The sequence below is a fragment of the Vanessa tameamea genome, chromosome 8 (assembly GCF_037043105.1).
Source record: "Vanessa tameamea isolate UH-Manoa-2023 chromosome 8, ilVanTame1 primary haplotype, whole genome shotgun sequence".
NCBI lineage: Eukaryota > Metazoa > Arthropoda > Insecta > Lepidoptera > Nymphalidae > Vanessa > Vanessa tameamea.
Window position 1 is genome coordinate 7,126,186 of NC_087316.1, and position 25,608 is coordinate 7,151,793.

At 30.6% G+C, this 25,608-nt stretch overlaps 2 protein-coding genes across 6 annotated transcripts in view; one reads left to right on the plus strand and one right to left on the minus strand.

Annotated features, from left to right (window-relative positions):
* The window catches only part of LOC113399944 (protein sidekick), a 37,787-nt gene extending 15,054 nt beyond the window's left edge, over nt 1-22,733 (minus strand). For all 4 annotated transcript variants that reach the window (XM_026639257.2, XM_026639256.2, XM_064215481.1 and 1 more), the window contains exons 1-5: nt 22,163-22,733; nt 2,398-2,493; nt 2,140-2,316; nt 1,798-2,023; nt 1,016-1,719 (exon numbers count right to left, since the gene is read on the minus strand). In XM_026639257.2, the coding sequence (XP_026495042.2) occupies nt 1,016-1,719; nt 1,798-2,023; nt 2,140-2,316; nt 2,398-2,493; nt 22,163-22,241 (1,282 nt within the window). In that variant the 5' untranslated portion in view covers nt 22,242-22,733. The remainder of the gene's footprint in view (nt 1-1,015; nt 1,720-1,797; nt 2,024-2,139; nt 2,317-2,397; nt 2,494-22,162) is intronic.
* Nucleotides 22,734-23,093: 360 nt separating this feature from the next.
* LOC113399996 (small ribosomal subunit protein uS8A) lies at nt 23,094-25,320 on the plus strand. Of its 2 annotated transcripts, none has more exons than XM_026639341.2 (3): nt 23,094-23,185; nt 23,397-23,694; nt 25,201-25,320. In XM_026639341.2, exons 2-3 carry the CDS (start codon nt 23,399-23,401, stop codon nt 25,292-25,294), a joined length of 390 nt encoding a protein of 129 aa, XP_026495126.1. In that variant the 5' UTR covers nt 23,094-23,185; nt 23,397-23,398; the 3' UTR covers nt 25,295-25,320. The 2 variants fall into 2 exon arrangements, with proteins under 2 accessions (XP_026495126.1, XP_064071679.1); XM_064215609.1 differs by having other exon boundaries at nt 23,169-23,295.
* The last annotated feature ends 288 nt before the right edge of the window (nt 25,321-25,608 follow it).

Here is a 25,608-nt window from a genome sequence, read left to right on the forward strand (position 1 = left end):
ATGCAGAAATGATTAAAATGTACAAGCTACGTGAAATGTTTTGTTCAAAAGAAAATAAATTCATGAAGTATATTTAAAATAACATTAAGACACAACGACAATGCAAATTTATATTTTCACATGCAAGCTACTTGATACGACGTTGCAATATGATATCTGCTAACTTAATACCAGTTGGGTATTCTAGGAGCTAACAAAATATTAGCTTATTTTGAATAAACCGGTCGAGAATTAAGAATATAGTTTGAATGAGAAACATTTTATTAAGTTTTAAGATAGTGATCAAGTAATCTTGATTTTATTTTACTGAAATATTGTTTTATAATTTTGAAACGACGTCGGTTGATGTTGAGTTAGATTGTTAGACGGTGTTTTATAAATTATATGTATGTCAAAAAATACTTTTTAAAATCACCGTAGTAATAGCATCCGTGATAGTTATAATTATTGAATTAGCTTTAATATATCAACGAAAAAAGGGTCGATCGTTGTGCTCGGGTCATAGATTCGAACCGCCAACTTGGATTTTTGTATATTATCACCTTAATTCAATGTATTTAAAATTAAACTATTGTTTACAATTTAAAAAAATACGAAAACCATAAATAGTTCCGAAAATAAAAACAATTATAAATCATTATTATTGGGAATATTTATACTTATATATTATTTGAATAATTTATAAAAAATAATATTACCGAAAATTTATTTACAAATGAAATAAATGGGATCAGATACGTGATTGTTTTATTTAAATGTAAATCGAAGCAAACACTTTGTGGTGTAAAAGAAAAAAAATGCTCAAAAAAGAGTGCAAATATACACCAACAAAATCGCTTACTGCCGGTATCAAATTTGAACGTTTTTGCCTTTTTATCTGCAGTCCTCATTCTTATTAACTTCATGTGACTGCGCGGAACGCGAATATTTTCCTTGGCTGTTTAAGTGTTAATAATTAATGCATTTATTTTTATGAGCTTTCTCGATCAAACGGAATAGTGAAGTAGATACTCACTTTTTATTTTTAACCAGGTGTAGATGGAAGATTCTCCAGCATCGTTACTAGCTATGCACTGATATATGCCCATATCTTCCATCTTGAGGTGGTTGATAACGAGCGATCTGTCTACTTCCACCCTGTACCTGCCTCCTCCGTCATCGACATCCGCATTGTCGGACTCCTCGGCGTCAGCTCCGACGCTCGCTATTTTCTTCGCATCCTTGTACCACGTGATTCCAGGCATAGGTATGCCATGTACGTTGCACTCTAAGACGATGGTACTACCAAACTCACCAAAAGTTTCCGATTTTAAGCTGGATAACATTACTGGCTTTTCAAATACAGTAACAATCGCTGACGCGGTCACAGTCGCGAAACCGCCAGACTTAAGTCTTGCTTGACACGTGTACTGGCCGGTATGGTTTAAATTGGCCGATATGAGACTCAGCGTTCGGTTCCATTGATCGTTGAGGTCGTAAGTGATTCCCGCTAAATCGATCAATACGCCGTCTTTAAACCATAACGTTTCGAGCTCGTGCAGCGGTCGTGCGTTGGCGATGCAGTATATATTTGTGTATTCTTGACCTTTTATTATCTTCGTGTCCTGCGGCCTAATAATAATTTCTGGTGCTATTTCTTTGTCGTCGTCTCCATTTACTTTTAATCTAATGTACGGACTATTTTCAACCTTACCCAACTGGGTGTTTATTGCTCGCGCTCTGGAAAATAGCAAATATTGAGTCTAAAGATAGAAATGTAAATATTTGTAGAGAGTTTAGTTTAGAATATTCACAAACCTATAGGCTCGCTGGTCGTCTTGGGATGCGCATAATATTACTAGTTGATGTTTATCGGTGATAGCATATTTTTGATCGTAACGTAATACACCGTTTACGCCATTCTCGTCCTGCCAAATAACCGACGGTGGAGGTTCAGATTCTATGTGTGGAAAATCTAGAATAGCCGCGTTACCTGACTCGACTGTTATCACTTCTTCTATTGTGTTCTCAAAAACACCCATGACTGTAAGTGTAAGATTATTAGGTAAAGTTATCTTATTTTTTAACAATATTCACTGTATAATGTATTGATTAAAAGCTGTGTAATTATTACATGAAATAGATTAGTGAATTACTTACAAGCGACAATTATGTTGTTTTTTTCACTGAAAATCGCCCCAACATCATTTTTTGCTATACACTGGTAAGCGCCCGCGTCTTGGCGCTGTGTATTGTGTATTTTATAAAATAATTCTGAGGAATAGTCGCCTAATGGATCGCCGTTTTTAAGCCATCTGTACATAGGCTGTGGTATCCCTGATAAATAAATGAAAGTATAAATATACCGTTTAAATATGACCTGTGTATTAATATTATGGCTATAAATCATTTTGTTACCTATGGCAGAGCATTGTAATATCTTCGTTGTTCCTTCCCTTACTACGCTATTTGACGACGAGGGCTGCATTGTAAATCGAGGCGGTTGCATTTGACCTGAAAGAAATGAACGTGAATTAACCACTTAAGTTTTAATGTGATATTAATCGGGTCTATTTTATTAACTTTTATATATTGAATTGTACGGTTGAATTAATATTATATGTTAAATATTGAGTACATATTCACAATGTTTTAATAAAGATTACTTAAAAAACAGAACCGAGGGCGCATTAATTGAAAACGTGAATTTTAAACTAAGTTGCGAGTTCAAACACGGACATGGAACTTAGAAACTAATTAGTGTATATGATTCATCTCGAGTTCGGCGGTGAAGGCAAATATCATGAGGATATTTTCATGCGTCGGATGAAAACCTGCATTTGTATCCACCAACTGGAATTGCAGCATTGCAGTAGAATAAGATTCAAACATGGTCCTCAACAGACCTTAGCCGAGCAGTGCGTATTTTAAGACTGTTACTATATATATATATTTAATAAATAAACAAATACTTTCTTAATTTCTACGCCACAATGCACATTTTGCTCAATGCGGTTATGTTAATGATTTATTTCATATAACACACGTGAGTCAGGGACGACCGTAAGCAAAAGAGTAAAAAACGCAATTAGGAGACCTCTCATTCAATTCAGACGATCTGACCAACCAGTATCATTAATAAAGCGAAGCGCTCGTTGACCGAATTTATCTTCGTACGGGCATGAAGCTTACATTCTAAATGCAACGTTGTTTTTACATTTCAATAATAATGCTTTTCTTCTATTCAAATAACTACTAACAACACATATTAAAAAATAATAAAAAAGGGTGTACAAGTACATATATAATATATGAATTGGTAGGCAACATTTTTTTTATATTTTATTTTAATTGAAATTTCTAAGGAATGTTCTGGTAAAAGTATTTACTTAATAATATATACTTTTGTTATTCGTTATGTGAGCTGTGTATATATATTAGGCAACTTTAAACTCTCTTTTACAAAAATTCGACTTGTGAGGTAGAGATTTTGAAATACGCCATGGGATTTTTATTTCTGCTGCTCTTTGAAGGAAGACTGATTGATATTATGTAAAATTATCATTAATGTAATCCATTTTAATCTGTTTTGATATAATGATTAATTTCTAAAGTAATTTATTTAAAAGCCGTGGTACCTGCGTTATGTACAGTGTATACATAGATAAGTATCTACTTTTATGACATGAAGTCACGGTTACATAAGACACTGATGCTTTTTAATAATATCGATAGGCACTTAATTATATGACGGAGCAATAAGCTGGCTCGATTAATGTAAGCTGTTTGCTTTTTTAATAAATTTTCTTTCACCTTGATTTTCCCCGCCATTATTATAGTCGAGTTCTACGTTGTATCGCTTCATAAGAAGGTTATTCATCTTTCACCTGGATTTAAATTATTTTATTTTATTCTACAATATAAAATGTCTGAAAACTCATTTATCATGAATACTACTACATTTCTAAAAAATATATCACACGATTAAATCTAAATTTATATAAGTTCGGTCGTTATTGTTCGACTTACCTCATAGTTTTGAACCTAAATAAATACGAAAATCCATCTTAAGCCGATCGTAAAGATCACAAGGCAATTTTTTATACTTTGACCGCTAATCCAGCAATAAAACAACCAACGTGGGAATTGTAATCGTTACAAATGGGTGACCATTTCCACTACTTTTTTGTTACATTTCGATAGATTTAATATCTCCTTCACTGTTTCCTTGTTCAACTGAAATCAGCAATATTTCAAAGAAATCCGTTTTAAGAAAGCAGATTTCGTATGAGTGTATGTGTATCGAACACATGTTTATGATTTATCATTACATAATAGGAAATGCTTTCTTTTTCATAAGAACTTTTATAAAGAATTAATGACGTAAGTCTTTGAAATAAAAAAAGTATACCGACGCATCTTGCAGCATCAGCGTCACATGTTCTTAGGGTTTCACATGGTTTTGTTATAATCGGAAGTGGTAGCGTAAAGTAAGTATATCCGTTATTTAAAAAAAATTGAGGAACTCTTTTGTGTAACGACAATACAGTGAAGAGGTAAATCTCGATTTTATACGAATACGGTAGTTATTTATTTTAATCCGGTTTATTGAATTGAAAACAATTTGCAATGATGCTATAGAATAGTTCAACACGTTGGTAATCAAGGTTGATAAACACGATAAGATACTGAGTGTACATCGACACTCGTAAATGTGATTAAACCTAACCTACTTATTATGAAAGGCCCTGTTAACATTATGGTCGAGGTATCTTCTTAACAAATATTAGGTAGTTTTAATATACACTGTGCTATCTGATCCAACCACACCTCAACTTTCAATCAAACGTATATATACATTATACATGCTCAAAGTAACTGTGTCTGTTACATCTTTAGGCTTAATTTAATGTGGAGTTTGATAGGCATTTTTTTAAAGCACCCCTCGAAAGAATGAAATGGGGGTTGACGACTTGTGTACTATAGGTAAAGTTTTATAAATTACGCGCGAGTAAAGTTCAGCTGGTTCTATTTAAAGATAAACGTTTGTTTGTGTGTGATTGAGTTAAATCTTTGGGTAATTGTGGACACTTGCGCGAAAGATATTAAAATTCGTATCAACGTAGAATAGATGGCGTACGAATCGATAAATAAATAAATAACGAATCAATAAATAAAGAAACTGCATCGAATACCCGTCATCAATCAGCACTTAAAAAACTGTTGTATTAAATAATGAAAATTGATTCAATCGTTTGTATTTATAATATTGAATAAGTTGGACGTATGAAGATGGAAGATAAAACAACAATAAGAGTCCCAGTGTGCCTATTGTTGTAGCTAATATGATATAAACCTCTCCGATTGTCAATAGGTACTTATATAATTTAAACATTAATTAAAAGATTCAAAAAAATATCAATTATTTTCATTTATATTAATCATTTACGTTGATTATTCATGTCATTGACTCACGCTATGGCTTGAGATAATAACAATAAGCATGCATAACTACTGAGGCTGAAGCAATAATGTTATACTATATAAGTAATGATGTCATAAAATTAGTTGGCCGAAGGGATTTGGACACGGAACACTATTCGTTTTTCCCGCGACTTCGTGTCATTTAAATTATACTATCGGTTTTCGTGTAATCAATTTATAAACTGTTTCGTCTGGATAGATATGTAAAGACTAAACAGTTTTTATGTTTCTTCATACAGGTAAAATGCTTTAAATTTTTTTTAAAGCTACTCAGCGATGTGGTACTTGTATGTTACTTTTGATATAGTAGGTATGTCATTTTATAAGAGAAAAGTCAAAACTGTATGGTTAATTTTTTATTTTCATTTATAGAATCATATCGATTTTAATTTTGAATAATAATTTTAATACTTCTTATTAACAAATACTTCAGTTTATAATTGTAGGTTGCGATCCACCTGAACGCGCTTCACCCTTATAGCCGAAGAGGCTTTGGCAGAATGCCAGTGTCCAAGTCCACTCTCGACAAACTGTTAAAGAATTTAAGTCTCAGGTCCATTGTCTAAGTTTCAATCAAAGACGCACTATCAAAGAGCTTCGTTTCAAGGCATCATGGACTAGTGATAAGTTTCTTCAGGTAAGGGAATTAAGTAGGACAAAACAACCACTTTAATTTTAATGATTGTTCTAATATTTACATAAAACAAGAAACGCTTTAATTATAACTCAGATTGAGAATATGTAATCTACATTTTCTTATTAAGATGTCACTTTATTTGAGTTTTTGTTAAGAGAAACAGTCGTTCAAACAAGTTTAATTTAAACAACGCGCCCGTACCCAGATGTTTGCTGATAAATGGTTTAATTCATGAGAATCATTAAATTTACGCTTCGCTTGCCTCAGTACGCTGCTAATTTTAAGAATTGAACAAGTGACTTATAAAGAATATACACAATCATGTCTACGACTTACGATAAACTTATTGAATGCAATCAAATATATAAATGATTACTTAAAGTTTCGTAAGATATAAAATGTATCCGACACAGACGTGAATTTCAAAGTTGAGTGCGTTTCCGTTACGTGACTCACACCTATGGCACGTTCGACCGATGCTAGACCACTAACATACTAATCGAGAGGCTTGAAAGGCCATTTTTATTTCTGAGAAATTTCCAACTCTGACGGCGTTTGAATTGATGAGATATGTACTGAATGATTATATAACCGTCAATCCCGAGAGCTATAAACGTTATTGTTAGTACATATATTAATTACCTATATAATATTGACATAACAGTGATTAAAAGTTTCATAGAGAAGCCAGTATTGTCTACTTTTAGTATAGTGAGTCGTCGCGGTTCGCTAGTTGGGCAGCTGGTCGTGTAATTTGAGTCCGACCACACCCGCGGCGTATTCTTACTTCACACACTGGCCAGGGAAACCTTTCGTTCTCGCATGCCTTATTTCAATTTTACAAAGAAGCCCTGCAAGTCGCTCCTCTATATATAAATCTCCAGTTCAGTTATAAATTACAGAAAACTGTATGTTTTGTTTCACTCATTTCACTGCTTAATAGTATAGAAGAGTTTAATAATGATATATTCTCTAAAATGTGGTTATACAAACTTTTAACTAGGATATAAAAATGTAAATAAGTATTGGATGATAAATCATAACAGAAGCTTATGGCCTCGTTGCAGCTTGGTTAAATTTTTTAATAGCAAATTCAGCTCGTTTTGCTGAGCAATTAATGGAAATGCTGAACAGTTGTTTGTTAATATAACAGAAATTCGAAATTTACAATCACAAACAATGTATATTTTTAACTTGGCAATAATTTACTTTTATATTTCTTTTCGTCTGATTCTACGTCAGAATCTTTTTTAAACATCATAATTTTTAAAATACCAAATTGAGTTTTTTGTTTTTATGAATTTTAATATTATGGGCTATGAAAGCTCAAAATCGTTAGCGTAATTTGACTGATTCCGATACGAGTATGGCAGATTTTTTTATATTGACCACGTATGCGTAATATACATGTTAAAACTGATAGATGCTTTAGAGTTTAGATCGAGTTTCATGCCTCGGATTGAAAACCGTTTTCAGATACTTTAGATAAGTCACAATGCTACGAAGTAATAAATAAATGTACAATATGTGGTATAAATATAAATTGTTTACTTTTGAGTTCCGTATAATAAAATATGTTCACTTTCAGCATATCAAATTCTCGTATAATATAACTGTCATTTCCATGAAACTGGCATTAATAAATAAAAAACGATATTGAGAATAAATTAAGTAACTTTTGCAGGGCTATTGTATTGAATTTTTATTCGTAGTGTGTATACATTGATTTGCTACGTTTATTTCAACTTTTGTTCACCCAGCAGGCGTCTATGTGCAGCATGACCGCACACCACAACCGGTCCTTAAATTTAATAGCGGATAAAATGACGAATTAATACTATGCATAAATCAACGAGGCATTCGCTAACAAATTACTCACAGAAAAATGAGCCGTGGTAACACATCTCGGCTGATCAATTATATAATGATTATTGTATACTTTCTATACAAAATAAAACTACAAAAATAATAACAAAACTCAAGTTCGTCACCTATAAAACTATTTTAAATCATAATTCTAAACTTATAAATGAGTAGCCGTTTATTAAAAAAAAACTACTTAGCCAATATTCATAAAACTCATACTAGAAGGTGAAGCGCGTTTCGGAGAACGTTTTAATATTAATATATATATATATATATATATATAATATTATTATATAAGTACGTAGATAAGGTTCTCGTTTCCCGCTGTAAATTTAGATTATTGACGTGACAATCGTGAATTTCATGTCCTGGTGTATTATTATTATTTTTAATAGCTTTTCGTGCTTATTATTGCTTAAAGGGTTTGTTATATTTTATGGTACAAAATGTACGATACAAAAAAAAAGCCGAATTGTATTGACTTTTCATAACTAAAAATGTAATGTTACTTTAGACATATTATCCCAAAAATAAGGAGGTCGGAGAGGCAGTTTATGACACTTCTCTTGGACTCGTAAAATTAAAACGAGGCTAGTAATGGTAGGAAGTATTAAATAAAAAAAGATTACACAAAACACTTAAGGACGAATCGGGTTGTTAAAAAAAATGTATATAATCTATTAAGTCAAATGTTATCTTAGATAAGCTGCATGTATCCTTTCTATTTAAACTTGTACACGTGGAGAGAAAGAGAGATAGTCATAGTTTGCCATGGCCTCAAAGAGTTAAAGACCTAAGAGCTTGGAACGTTCTTAAAAAATATAGACTTCTATCACCTGTATGTACCGTTATTGATGCTAAAACTAGTTCTGTCAGATTCACCCGTTATTCTAAGTTGTCTGTCCCTTGACAAGAATCCTATTAAGGATCTAACAAGTATTCTAAAGACGAGTAAAAAACAAGTTTGAACGACTTTTTTAGTTCAAGATCATATTAACGACCTTCTATTGAATGCAAATTAAAAATGGGCTTCTTACTTTTTAGATAAAACTGTCATATATCAGATTAAATCAAAACATTTTCAGATGTTAAAAAACATATTTTTTTTATTGATTTTTTTGTTTTAATATTATACATAGGCTCATTGACTTATTCCCCATTAAAAACTAAAAACAATAAAACTCAGTAAGCTGTTTGACGATAGAATATACGACGTGTTAGTGGTCAAGATGGCGTCATCAGTATTTTAACATTTCCTATGGCCGCTGGTGCTTAACTATCCTACAGTATCAATTTTGACCTACGAAGGAGTTTTTTTGATTCAATACTTACTATCAAGTTAAAAGGTCGTTTAAGTTACCTATCTCGATAACTTTACAATCGTAATGTATTAAAAAGTTATAATGACATCGAGACTGTCTGCTACAGATTCAGTCTGTATTATAATTTAACAGAAGACGCTTCGCAGTCTTAAATCATTTAATCTGTACTCTTGTTATAATATTATAAATGCAAAAGTAACTCTGTCTGTCACGCTTTCGCAACTGAACTACTAAATCAATTTTAATGAAACTTGGAACGAAGCAAGCTTGAACCCCGAGAAACGATTTATAATTTTTCAACCTCCGAGGGGATTATAATGGAGATCAAGTGTTGTAAACTAGTTCTTGAAGCATTTTCGTCACAGACTGAATTCCAAGAGGGCGAAGCCGCGGTTTTAGTTAGTATAATTATATAATTAAAATATCCAATACTTCTCTGTCTCTCTGTGATATTATTCATAAAAATCTATCTGATCTTCATTAATCCGTCTTGGCTCCCGCACACTTTCGTGGCACTTATGTAGGCTAAGTAATATTAAATCTTAAATTGCACTTTTGCACGTTACTTGTAATGTATACTGCTCTACTTATATTTAATCATCCGGGCCTCTCATGAATACAACTTTGCGACATCATTATGACAATCGATATAATCATGTACGTAAAAACATAAAAAGGCTTTCAGGGTCCATCGTTTATGATGTCCGTTGTTTATCAGAGTTTCAGCCCAGCGGGTGCCGAGCTGCGCGACACGAGCAAGAGTAAAAATAGAAATTAATCGATTCCTTTATTCGTGTCACTTGTTCGCCACCTCAGCAGGAGTCGGTGGACAGGAACCTATTTCAAACAATGATTAATTAACAACTATATCTATATACCTATGGGTATCGTAACAAACGAGCTGCTAGCTTAGGAATTATAAATCATTTGGTCACTACTCCACGAACGACCGATGCCTTTTCACGTGCGCAGGGTTACGGCACGTTGACCGTCCCGTGTAAAGTAAGTAATGAATGCGCTATTACCATAGCTTCCACAAGGCAAGGCGATCATGCCGTGATCGAGCTCATACATTACTTTAAACGGCCCGATCTCCGTGCCGTGACCGTGCACATGTGTAGAGGCACCTCGACCACGTAAAACTTTTTTTTGTTATAACATATAAGACTCATTAAAAATAATATTTATTAATTAAATTAAATATTTTTAAATAAAACAAAATAATTTAATAACCTAACCATAAATTTGATATTTGGAACGAAACTCTTAAAGTTACTTAAATTCCGAACTAAAACAATTTATTTTCAAAGTTTCTCTTTATTTTCAAAAACATTAAACTCTGCGTTAATATTAAACTTTGTAAATTATTAAACATTGAGTCTTTTATGTTTGTTTGTAGCTGTTTAGAAAATGTTGTGTTGTTGATACGTTTGAATATATTAAATACATGACTGATTGCTTGCGTACCCGAAGCTTTTGCACGAACTGCCGTAAAATGTAAATATCCCAAAAGGCGCGACGCGTCCCGTCTGCATATATTTGGAGAAGAAAGTTCCTTATTTGTAATAAATAAATTGATTGATTGAATGCAAATTTGTTACTGTATTAAGGAAAACTATTTTTTTTTTAATATAAAAATTTGCTGTACTGTCCTTATACACATAATTTTAGTAGAAAAAAATAGAGTCCAATTGACGGCAAATTACTTGACAGACTGACGCTGGTTCCTGACGCAGTTATCCTGTCTCGTACTCAAGAAACATCGCAATGGCCGCGGCGGAATGCTGATACTAGCAAGTGGCGCAAATACCCTCTTAATGCTGAATTATGTTTATTTATTTCTGACCGTACAGATGATTTCGCAAGGAGCATCCACAACTTAGTTATGGGAAATTCTTTCGGAATAAAGCTTCAAACAAACGCGTTCCTAGTTCTTAAATTGCATCAGCACTTACCATCAGGTATGGTTAAAGCATAAGTCATAGTCCATAAACTATATATATGATAATCTTCGCAATATATCTGCTATACTTTTTTTCTATAAATTATTAATTTGTCATAGACTATCTCGAAATAATTCCATATTTAACTTATTTCCTATCATACTGACTTTCTTTTTTGACGTCAAAATAGTGTAATGAAGAAAAATACGATTTTAAAAAGTATGTATATTATAAATGTAAGCAGTACCGACAACAAAGATTCTTATTTTTAATTCAATCACGTGTAAAATAAATGTGGACTACGCTACTTTTTGAGGTTAGGTACATGAATTATAAATAGGGGATTCTCGAGTTACTGTTTCAAGGAATCAAACGTCCCCCATGAAATGTCATTTGACCTCCTACCCGACAATTGAAAAAATAGCTCAGTATAAAATAGATTGTATAGTATGTTCGAATGTTATATTTGCTTACGTAGTTATTTCGTTCTAGTAAATAATATTGAAAATTAAATAAGCGAATGTATCTTTATATGTATATATATAAACTTTGTAAAAACTACTTAAGGTATTTAGTATATTAGATTGTATTATCACTAGCCCAAGAGGGTGCAACAAATGTTAGTTCTGTTAGGTGAAACTGGATTCAAATTTGTTAAACATTTACTTTGCAACAGATTAGAGACTGAGTGATAAAAGTGATGTCAAAAAAAGCCTGTAAAAAGAGCGCAAATGTAAATCTTTAATAGGTGAGTGGTCACACCGGTTTCATTTATTTAAGATGTAATATTATAAACTTTTAAGCACTAATTATAGAAAGTGTAAAATTTTAAAACTTTTTACCTTAAATTTCCAAAGAAACTTTTTAAAGACGTTTGAAAGAAAATATAAGAGAGCGCCGTGAATACGCGATTGCGTATACGTGTTATATTATACAGGTGGATATAGGCTATGAGGGCAAAGATAACTTAGTACGAGATAAAGTAATTTAAATATATTGATATACTAAGAAGTTAAGATACAACTGACTGGAATCGCTTAATAGATTCTCTTAATCACTGAACCAGTTGCTTCGACTTTAATATTTTTATACGACCAATAAAAGTAGTATCATCCCAAGCTTCATCTCTTAGGGAAATTATTTTTTTCAGCCTGAATCTTAGCGGGTTTGTGGATGTACATAATTTAATCTAATAAAATTAGATTTTACAATATTGAACATACAAAAAAATTACGCTTGGCCGGATTTGAACCTTTACCTTTACCACCTTTACTTTCGAAATATGTAATTCCGAGATGCATAAAGGAATATTATATACGTTTCAAATCGTTTAATTAGAGGAAAACTAATTAAAATTATAATATTTAATATCAGTAAAAAAAAAAGAAAAAAATCTGGAACATTTTGTATTAAATACATTTTTGTCGCAATGTTCCACGAAATAGCATCGTTATCATCGATAACCGCTGTCAATAATATCTCATACCAATTCGTTTCTTGTGAAAACATAAACGAATCAATGCTTAGTTGATTCAAAAACATTTAAGTAGAGCGTTGATATTCGTGCGGTGCCTCATAGCCAGTATTTACTCGGCCCGCAAGACGATTTAATATTAATAACCCTATACAAGTGAGCTCCTGCAGCTGCTTCTTAGCATGTTCAGACCTTGTGAGACTCGAGCCTTTATGACTATGTTTACCGCTAGCGCCACCATCCGTTGCCGTTGGCCTTTGTACTCAAAATGCACTCGCACACTACCTAAATTATGCTAATATTTGATAAGCTCTTAAGTAAAATTATGCATAACTATTTATTATTAATCGAAAAGATAAATGTTGTGAAAATACAGCACCAGAATAAGGCAAAAACGGTTTCAATAAGACATATTATACTTAATTTTATAAAGTAATTACGTTGTTTATAGGTAATAGTTTCTTTTTTAATATATTATAATTATTTAAGAATGATATTTTCTCTTCTTTATGTTACGGTTGTCACTTAATTTTGCTGAAAGTCTACATACACATACGTTACATCAGTGTAGGTATAATATCTAAATAGTCGTTTAATCATATTTAAGTTCCCAAATGTATAAAATACATAAATATATAAGCGACTTAATCGCTGTCAACAATAATGTCTATTCAATGAAATTAAAACTGTATATTATGTAATTATTTTCTCATTAAATAACCGGTTTACATTATTCATTAAATAAATATAATCAATAGATTGGTGACAGTATCATGGGATAGAGAAGATCTATGACGTCAGAGTTTGTAAATTTTTAAACAGGTTACCAATATTTATAATTCACACAAGTAAAGCGAATGCAAAATAACATTTTTTCTTGGTTCAGTTTGAACGTATTTTAAAATATATAGTTTAAATTAATTAAAGTCTAACTACTTACTTTCTTGTCGGTTCTTCACAGAATTAACATTCCGATCCGGTGTTTACGTAAAAGAGACATTAAACTCTTGTAGAAACTGCCTATAATTTCAATCGGACGGATAAATTTGGCCGCATTGTATATTTTATAAGAAGGTTTTATTAATTAATTTATTTATAACGTCTAATTTATTTAGAAACTAAGATTAGAAAAATATTTTATTTTTCACTCACTAAATATTGTTTGAGTTTCGTGATATTATATAATAATTAAAAAAGCGAGCATTAATCAACATTTTGTAATCTTAAGTCACGTAAGTTTCTCTACGTTAAATGTGTACAAACGTGATTTTATTTTTATAGCACGCCCGTTATTTGTATACTTGTTTAACACGCGGATAATTTACTTTATATCAACAATATGAATTATTATTGATTTTAAGAATATTTAAATTCTTATAATGAATATTATTGTATAGACCTTGTATATCAACTTACCTCGCCTTAAACTTTGAGGAATTAAATGTTTTTATAAGTATAGGCGTTTCAAATTCTATAGTTGTAACAGATCTTTGATCGATGCCATTCATGGATTTTCTATGGAAGCGAATGTTTCGATTCTTTAAGAAAAGAAATTATTTAACCTTACTAACTCTTCCTTTTGATATATTGGTAGGATTGGACAAATGCTGGTCGATAAAGCGTCGAAAGAACATCGATCGGCGATGAATTGACATGCCATCGGTATTGCTAAAAATATATCGATGGTTTGGTATTTAGTAGAAACTGTAAATAGATTTCGACTGTTCCTTTCTCCCATCGATCGACGATCAACAATACAGTCTAGTAACTTCGCTCTGCCACGCAAATATTAAAATTATATTTTAAACTGAAAATCAAATGAAGTACAATTTTGTCCGTCTTCGAACGTGTTAAGTAAAATAAAATATAAATACATAAATTCGTATTTATACTATAAGTAAAACAGTAGGATAATTAAACTACCGGAATACATATTTCTATAAAAGTTAATAATTTTTACGTGAACCCTCATTGATATTTTAATTGAATTACAAGATTTAAACTATGCCTCGCTAAATATTAACTGAATAAAACGGCAGGAAAATATGTAGAAGAGTATCCAATATAGGTTTGCTGCACTTTGCGTGCGTGCTTGGGAATGCATTTCAGTAAGACCGCTTGTATTCACGTCCTCGAAACCTCTGAAAGAGTTATTCAGTCACAAAGGAGTCTACCTACAGAAAAGGTCACTGTCTTCAAACTTACAATCAATTTCAAGTAAACTCTTAATTTTTTATAAACAAAATTTATATCTTCGTCTAACTTCATCTTTTCTATTTACTTTAGAATGATAATAAATATGTTTTTAAGAAGCCGTTTTACTTTTGTTCTCACTTCCACTTGTCATATTAAGATACTTAAAAGTCACGGCAACGAAAGTTTATTATGCGCTTAAAGTATTTTATACTGGCTAAGTTAATACAGTAATACGCTACTAAGTTCCGCTACGCCGTAATTCCCACCTCTGGGAACAAAGCCACTTTGACTGAGTCCATGCTTACTCATTAAGTCCCGTTATACTTAAACTTAATACATAACAAAATGTTACTATACCATTTTTATAATTCTAAAAATAATCTTTATACGAATTTTATACAATATTGATAAAGATAAAGTTCTAATATCGGCGGCAGTGTAGTAAGTAAGTCGTAACAAATGGAACGTCTAAGTGCTGCCAATGTTTTGAAGTATACTATACGTATATTTATCCTAAATAAAATTAACGCATTTTCTTGTTCAGTTACTTTGAATCAAATTTTATGATAGAATTAATGTTAAAATGTTGTATTTATATATAAACAGGTCATTGTTTCACTTTGTAATAATCAGTTGGGATCACCCAAAATCTTTTTTCCGTTAGCTACTCAACGTATAGTACAAAAGAGATTTATAGTTAATGTTTGTTATATATATAAGCCAACACATATATATAAAAATATTGTCGAAGTGAGCCTGTAACGCTGCCTTTTTCATTCGATTAAATACCGGAATATTCATATTTTCAAAAAACGTTTATTCGCCGTAATGCTAAAAAAAGGGGAATTTCATGTTAAAATTTTAGCACGTTGTAAACTACTAAGTCTATTAGCAACCATAAAACTTTTTCATCAGCTTATGTTTTAGTATTGTATAGCTTATGTAATGTTGGTGTTCTGTATATTTTACGAGACTTAATTATGTCAACAACTGAAATTGTCGGTCCTTGGCCCTCTTTGCAGATACATAAAAACTTTGTATGAGAATTTTTTTATAACAAAAAGGCCCGCAACGACATAAACTTATATTTTATGGACAAGTATCAGTTGCAATGTTTTCAAACATAAAAAATAGTGATATCCTTTTGTGTAATACAATTTGTTGCTATTACTCAGTAATAATTACATTAGTTATAATATAATTCCCCTATAAATTTTGTTTAGTCTTTATAATTATGATCATTTGTCAGAATAAACTCGCGAGAAATATGACGTAGCAGTTTATGATGTTTAGTGTGATGAGCGCTGGATGATAACCTGTTGAGTATGAGTGGAAAGATCACTAGATTCAATATTGCTATGATTAATTATATTTTTTTATCCAAAGGCAAATCTGCCGTGGTAATCAAAATTTTCATTTTTTACAGAAATATCTGTAAAGATCCTACTTCTTCTGATCCTGATTCTTCATTCCCAGGAATTATCTTGTTAATGAAGAATCAATGAAAATAGAAAAACATATTATTAACTTATTAACTAAATTGAATTGAAAAATAAAAACAATAGCAGAAGGTGTTCGATTTTAACTATACTTTCTTTGGTGTCAAACGATGTCAGAAACATATTATTATTAAAATAAAGTCCATAACCGATTTTACAATCAGTAAGTTATCCCTAGACATATAGACATAGATTATAGGACCAAAGCGACATAGTTTTTATGTAAGCATCAAAAAAGGAAGAGATGAGAAAGGAACGTGATGCTAAGACCTTTTGATTAGCGCATAAGTGACAACAGAGGACATTAATGCCTAAAAATCGTAGACATGCGAAAACAAAATGCCACAAATGTATTTCGTAATGTTAACAATGAAATACCTTATATCACATAACATCCAATGGAAGTAGGAACTAATACTTTAATTTTACTTCCTAAATTCCGATAACAATTTCGTCATAATTCAAAACGCCATTTTTTCGCAAATCCGTAATGAATATCATAGATTATTCTAGCTCTAAACCATTGATATCACGTCAATTTGCAGGAAAATGTTGTTTATTTGGCTTTTTTCCTGTTATGGTTGGCATATAATATATAGATATATAATAAAATAAAGGATCATTCTTACTATGTTTTCGGAAAGTTGACAAAAAGGTCGATTTTCAATTTATTTTATTAATTATGAATAGATTTTTATGTTTCAGCTACTGTTAGACATATAACAATAGGCTATTTGACTGGTTTATAAAATCCATTTTATATTATTTAGTAGAGGTTAAGGAACACAGTAAAAGTTGTTTTTTTTTTTATTCTAGTACAGATTTGCTGAAAAATATCAAATTAAAAATTCCATATTTATACTGTGACTAAAATACATCAACTTTTTTATATTCCTTCCCCCATTATTCTAAGCATAATGCTCTTGAAATTCTAAAATATATATGTATAAAAATACTACTCTTATGAAAGTATGTTGTGTAGTAAAAGAGGTACAAACATTTTAAAAGTAAAATAAAGGGCAGTGTAGGAATCAGTTACTGCTGTTATTGGTAGATATTTAAATGTTTTATAATGTAATTGGCAAAAAATAATGAAGTCTGAAATAAAGCTTAGCAAGAGTGCAGCATCTGTAGTTAATGCTCTTTTCCATTCATATGCATTAAAACCTGTTACAAGTACGCCAATGAATTTTATATTAAAATATTAATTTTAACAAAAACTTGCATAAAATTGTGTCGCCTTATTTTCAATTCAATAAATATATTTTTCCCTTTCTATTGATATATAAAACATGAAAATCGGGTTGATAGTTTTTCATAAACATTTAAAATTTGAACAAAATATTAAGCGCTTTTCTCTCGAAATCGCTTTTTTGACTTACTGCTAAATCGATTACCACGGCAGAATTATGAGCAGAGTGATTCACGAGGTAAGTTATCTACTTACTTACATACTTGTATAATTCATTAAGGTTTTCTGTAAATTAGCTAAAATATGACAATGAGTGTGGAAGATATCGGAAAAAAATCATGCCGAATGGCTTTACTGGCGTGTGCCATATAAACTAGAGTTATATAAATTGCGAAAGGTACAAACATTTTATGTAGACATTTATTTTACCCGTGCAAAGCCGGGATTAGCTTAAGTAGAATGAAAAAAAAAATAACTCGACTTTAAAAAATCCCCTTTAATAGGTAAAAATAAGTCAATTATTAAGATTTATAAGATTTTTATCGTCTAGATTTACGAATTAATTCTACTAAAGATTTGGCACCAGGTTTAGTCAGTTTGATAGTAATATTTTAACATAAATAACTATATATACTAATATATAATAAATATAATAATATATATAATTAATACATATAATTATACTAAAACCTCTAGAATGAGCTGCATCGTCTGGTATAACGTAAACTGTTACACCAACCAATAGGCATATTAATTTACTACTTTCATAAGTTAAGCTTTACAAAAACAGTCACAGTTACAGAAGAAGAATGTCTGACAATCAAGCAAACATGTATTTTTTCCGATTTCGATATATACATAAACATATATATCCACGGGACCAGAACCCTGTTCTTCACCTTAATAAAACAACTCAAATCGCAAAGGCAGTTTAAAATTAAACGATGAAAATACATATACAGTCTCCTCTTTTTTATTTATTTATTGATATAAAGAACATTTTTGCAAAGTGAAACAAAAATAACGTTATGTTTCCCGAGCTATGTAGAATACCAATAGCTGAATAGCGTATCTCACACATTTCTTATGAGAATAATGAGATCAATGAAGCGAGTATAATAACTCGCAACTGTTCATGTAATACAGAAAACGCAATTATAAGACAGTTGGTCATAGAAATTTCAAGGTAAAATTTGCACATATTCGATACAATTTACTTTTATTTAATAATATTTTATTAGGCACTGTATCAAATTAATATTTCGCGCACGACAATAACCTGCAAAAATCCTTTTATAATTAGTAATTCAATCAGTTTAGTTATATAGTTTACATAATATTCATGTACTATAATAATTGGTGAAAACATTTTTATCTAATGTTGTTTATAGTTGTGTTACGTGCACATTATAAGTAATGGATTTTATGATGAGCTGTAACTAATCAAAAGTAATCAAAGTGCGGTAATTTGATGTGTTTGAGAGCTGAGACATTTTTCTTATCTAACTATACATCCTCTGTCCATAATTTAGGGCATAGTGTGCGACAAAGTACTCTCGAATTTATCTAACATACCATATAAAATTGTCTTTTATAGACTCTATCTCGCTTAATCACAGCGCTTTGAATTCCTTCGTCTTTTGTTGTATATAGTCGTGTTTTGATGAAGTATTTATATTATTAAGACTAGATCCATTAGCTTTGGGGTAGCCTGTATTTTTTTCACAATGATGATAAAGTCTTTATCCCCGACCTAACAATTTTATCGCATACTTTTGGCATGGAAGATTTAATTAAGAACGGGTTTCATTAACTTTTTAGAATAACATTTAGTACAGCTGCAGTCGCTGTTAGACGATTATTATTTATTAACCAATTGGCGTCATTGCGTCACAAAATTGTCCCGTTTAATTTGACAAACGTTAAGATGCTTGCAATCTCCCTTTCCATACATAAGCAAATTGAGTAGGACAGGCGTTAATTTATATTGAATATTTTAGTACCACTCAAAGTTAGTGAAGTTTGTTAAGTTACTTGATTGAGTTGTGTACGGTGCGTCTGTACTTAACAAGCATAAAACAATGTATATATAAAATAAATTTGCAACATAAATAACACTACATTATACAATTCTAGTTGTCGCTTGCGGCTTCGCTCGCATGTTAGGTCATAGGATTAAGGTATTTAAAAGCTTGGTTCATGATAAATTTTATCAAATTCCGTCCAGTGGTTTAACCGTGAAAGCGTGACAGATAGACAGACAGAATTACTTTCGCAATTATAACATTAGTATAAATTAGGTATAAAGATAGTTTGCGTTTCCTTTGCTTTGGTTATCCTCCGCAGTAAATTTTAGTAATGTTTGCTTATTGAATATGATTTATATTGAATATGAAGACTAAATATACATAAAACATTTTCAAAATTTATTGAAGTCTAAATATAAATAAAAAGCGGACCTTCTTGAAATTAGCCCGAACACACGACATAGGTAGATTATCCAAGAGTAGGATATTGACGGAATCTTTTTACGATTTGAAATATACAAATACTTATCCCTGGTGTGGTGTGGTGGGAAAGTAATTTAGACTCTCCTGGTCTAAGCAGGAGAGCCTAAAATATTTTCCTTGAAATAGCTAGAAATCATTTAAATTTGAATTGTCTTAGCTCTCGGTATGCAGGCAAATATTTCGAATACCGGTAGTTGGTTGATATGAAAGTACTTATAATCTAGTTATTTCAAATGGCCCAGATGGCCCAGTGGATAGAATGCGTTAAATTGACCAAAAGTTGAGAGATCAAATTCGAGCAAACGCGACTGCGTTTTTGTGCTTTTGTTTTCACAATTCAACTCGTGCTCAGCATCAAAGGAAGACATCGCGAGAAAACTAATCCTCTGGTGAAATTATGGCACATGTGAATCCGCCAACTCACACTTGAGTTGGGTGCGCCACCCAGTTGGCTAATATTAGCCAAAGGAGAAATGGCACAAAACATATGCTTTGTGCATTTTCTCATTCTTAAAATTATTTAAGTTTGATTGCAACAGGATAGAATACTGGCCCACAATAACAAGTTCTTACTGATCCCAAAATCATTTTTAAATGTTTATGTTTCAAACCATTTGTTTCAGCATTATTTATTCAGTATTCTATGGTACAATCAAAGCTCTTAAAGCTAAATCCACCATCTGGCAATTTGAGGTATTAAATATTTTTTATCATTAAATATTGCAAATCAAATCATATCTTTCATGTGCGGCTAAATGACAAGCCAAATATTTCGAATACCCATGATTGTTTGACATGAAGCCAAGTAATTATAGCCTAGTTATTTCAAATCTGCAAAAGAAGCAGTAAAAGTGTATTCTGTATTAGTGTAGTAAGTGTGTTTTGTACAGAATTGAAATCAATATCCTTACTTGACAAACTATTTTACTATATGTTATAGTGAAAAGGCAAGAAAAAGGCTTGATGATTAAATATCAGTACTTCTCACGGAAGAAAATTGTTTTTTTGTTGTATAAAAAATAATGTTTAATGCTTTATAGCTTTCTAATACTAATATTATATAACTTATAACATTATTTCATACAGGGAAGAGTAATAAAATCCTCAGTTTGAAAATTTTACAGTAATTATTGTCACTATAATCACATACGAAGCAACAATGGGAGAAATAATAAAATGCTTTTAGTGTATTTTATGATTCATCTAAAGCCTTCATTATTGTTATTTCATGTTCATACATAAGTCAAATAACCCAAAAAGTTTTTATTAATACCATTTGAGCAAAGGCATTCCTTTGCTCAAATGGGTGTTCCGCAAGGAACAAATTTGGGTCCTGTTTCTTTTGTGGTATATGCAAATGGTCTTCCTTCCTACATTAAAGGACTACTTCTTTAGTTTTTAAGGTTGTGAGAAAATGAGCCAATTATTACACTGCAAGCATTTAATTATCACTGATACACAATTTGGATACCTACAAGAAATGATTTAGCTCGAAATACAAATAAAATGTTTATATAATACAATATTTTGCTTGCCTAATAAAAAAACAAATAATTTTTTGAAATTAAATATATATTTATATTTTAGCTGAATGTAAGAAAGTGATCACAATAAAACTTTAGACTCAAAACTTAATTTTAATTTAAAAAATTTATTATACCCTAAAGGAAGACACAGTTCTGCAATTTCAGATAAAGGATTATTTGACTTTTTAAGATATTTTATTTCAAAATCTATTAATAACAAAGACTTAATTCTTGTAATTAAATCCATAGACACGCTACTTGCTGCGGCTACTAATTTTAAGTTAATAAGTTGCTTACTTATAATTAGTAATAAAATTATGAATGATGGGTCCGTAATAAGTCCACAAAAGTTAAATAGCTAACTTTATTTGCTTTGAGAATTATACTATTAACTACTCTATTAGAAAAATTAAACTTAAATAAGGAGTCAGCATTGTTAAAAATATTAGTAATGTATATTGTTTATAAACAATTTTATATGGTTTACATAAATGTTATGTTATTAAATATTACCAATAATTATCTTTTACTTACTTCCTGGTTCAGCTGGTGATGAGATTGAAAAAAAGCACAAGACAATCACTAAAACCGCATATGTTTTATTTAAATACATCTTGACCAACCACTCTCGTTCTATCTTTACAAGTTAAAAAAGTTCGTAAAACACCATTTCAGAATGGTCGCACGGTATCTAATACTGTTTCTATGTAATCAACTTTTGCTTCAACTTTACTAGTAAGAAAACTGCTTAGTTTGATGGATTTCATTGTATCGTTGTTGCTAGGATTTTTCTGTCACAACAATACAATTTACAAAAACACCTGTAGGATTCACTGGATTCCAAAGTAACGAAGTACGAAAGTTCACTCAACTTTTGTGCCCTATAAAACACTACTTTAGAGTGATGTTCTTTGTTTCCTAAAATTACAAATTGAACTTTTTTAGACCCACTTGACACATAACACTTCACACGTAACTTATTTCATAAAAATCAAACTTTGAAAGTTTCAAAAACTTTATTTCACAACCACTTAATTCATTTGAAGGACGCGAGCGAAACGCGTGCGTGCAGAGCTGACGGGTATGATCTTAAATACAAACAAAAGAATAATTCTTTATTTCGTTCATTCCAACCGTTTCATTCGGTCGTTTTCATTCTTCTTTTTTTTAAGATATAAAATTACTCATTCTCTCTTCTGGGTTAAATAAAATAATTATATAAATAAAAGAATCATAGGCAAGTATTTAAACTACCTTTAAATAAATGTTCAGTTCTGATCAACATTTTATTTTAATTACATTTTTTTTTGTATTTAATTATAACTTAACCAAATTTATTTTTGAATATTAATACATAATTCATAAATAAGATTTCATTTTTTTTATTATTAAATAAGATTATGCGCTTAATTCACAAAAAAAAATTACTGATGAATACTATAAATTTATAGTATTATCTGTGCAATCATTGCTGACAACCCTAGAAGGCAAAAAAAATATCTTTCTTTTTGGGTTAACCTGTCATTACGGATTGTTGAGGCGGGTTTTAAATCCTAGGTAATCATAGTATTCCTTGATATTAAATTTAAATAAATACTTTTTTATGTGAGAGTGCTTATTGTGTTCTTCCTATAAAATAATATTTCATTCATAGCTGCGGACAATAAGTAATTACATTATATGTTTAGCAGTGTTTTGACATTTACTCATGTTGTTCAGTTTTCCAACCTCAATATTCCCATTATATATTAAATTTTTGTTATTTCAGCCATGGTGCGTATGAACGTATTGAGTGATGCTCTAAAATCAATTCACAATGCCGAGAAAAGAGGCAAAAGACAAGTGCTTATCCGGCCTTGCTCGAAAGTTATCGTCAAATTTCTAACAGTGATGATGAAGCACGGTTACATTGGTGAATTTGAGATCGTAGATGACCACAGAGCGGGCAAAATCGTAGTAAACCTCACAGGCAGATTGAACAAATGTGGAGTCATTTCTCCACGATTTGATGTACCTATTAACGACATTGAAAGGTGGACTAACCTCCTTCCATCCCGGCAGTTTGGGTAAGCTTCTTATCTTTATTTTAAAAAAAGTACCTTTAGTTGGTATATACGCCAATAGTTAAAAGTTGTCTTGCGTTCTAGTACATCTTTAATATTTTTTTTGATATATATATATATATCATTATTAAGCAACAGTAACATGTCATATCTTTTCAATTTATAGTGTGTATTTATGCTTAAATGTGAACTTGTTTATTTACTGTGTGTTTATAAAATCAAGTGTTCAAAAGACAGTGAACATATATGTATTTATATTTCTATTAAAATTGAATGAGTTGATTAAAAAATTAATAATATATCTAATAAACTCATATCCGAAATATCAAAATTTTAAATGAAATTTATAATAAACCATAAATATTAAAAACATGACTGGAAAACATGTTCCACATTGCTAGACTTATAGACTTTAAAAGTTAGAGTTGAAAAGTTTATATAACAACCATCTATTTTATATGTCTATGTGCAGTTAATTATTAGTATTTAATTTTTCTCCAGCTTTTATTTTATTGATGTTGAAGTTGGTATATATTGTCAAGTTTATAATTGGTATTTATTCATCAAAGACATTTCATTCTAGAAGTGATTTATGTAATAATTTTTTATTTATACAGTAACAAGCCTTACCATTGTTATTCTTAGATTAATATTTTTCAACAAAATACAGATTTCATCACCACCAAAATAACATTTAATACGAAATCTGTATGTTTTTTAATATTTGTTGTACTCAATTAAACTGAAAAAATATATGTTTGAAAATATACAACGACATTTAGAAAGTTTTGCAAAGATGCAACAACAATTATAACTTAAGAATGTTTTCCTTTAACTACATGAGTAGGATAGAGGTACCATCTTCTTTGCACTTTAATTATTTTTCACTTATTACATATAAATAATTATTGTATTTTAATTTTTATTTAAGTAAATGTAGTACGACAATGGAATAATTTAATTTCTTAAATTATTTAAGCATTTGTAATGTTCACTTACAATTAAACAATAATATAAATTTCAAATAAACAACAAACATTTATCTAAGATAGACCATTAGATACAGCCTTGTATCTTATTCAAACTTTGCAGTTATAATGTGTGAACTTCTGTTTATAATAATCTTCATGGTTGGCAGAGAAGGTAAATGTCATAAACCAGTATGTGACAAACTATTTTACCACATGTATTGAACGTTGAAGCAAAATTGGTGAATAAGCCCTCTTCTCTTGTAAGAGAAGAGAAGATGAGGCTTTGCACAGCAGTGGGAAATTTACAGCCCGATATGTTTTTCCTTTATATAAATTAGCACAACTACCGCGGATCGCCAATAGTTCTTGTTGGTCGTCATTTGATATGTTGTGCTATAATAAATGTCAATGGCAGAGTTTGGTGTTGCTTTGTAGCAAACATTGTTAATACCATTGTCAACATTTACAATTAATGTATTTTTAATAGTATATATTTTCATGGTTCATATATAACAACATCTTTAAATTTGTTTCGCAGATACCTTGTTCTCACAACCAGTGGAGGTATCATGGATCATGAAGAAGCCAGAAGGAAACATCTTGGAGGGAAGATATTAGGTTTCTTTTTCTAAGTTTATTCAATACATTTGAAAATGTATTTCATTTGTTTTATTTCTTATTCATCAAAACCTTGTCTAAATATAAATAATATTATTGAGTCACAATTATAATGAGTTTATATTTTATTTTGTTAGGAAAATAATAAATTAATAATTAGTAGAGAAAGGTGTAGTCCCTAAATGTACTTCTCGGGTTCAGTAGTTAACATTATCCTTACTAATGGTTTTCAATTTGAGCCCAAAGAGCCAAATTGTACATGCAAGCTATGTCTTGTTTTACATAAGGGAACAAAGACAATATTTAAAAAATTGTTTATACAATAATG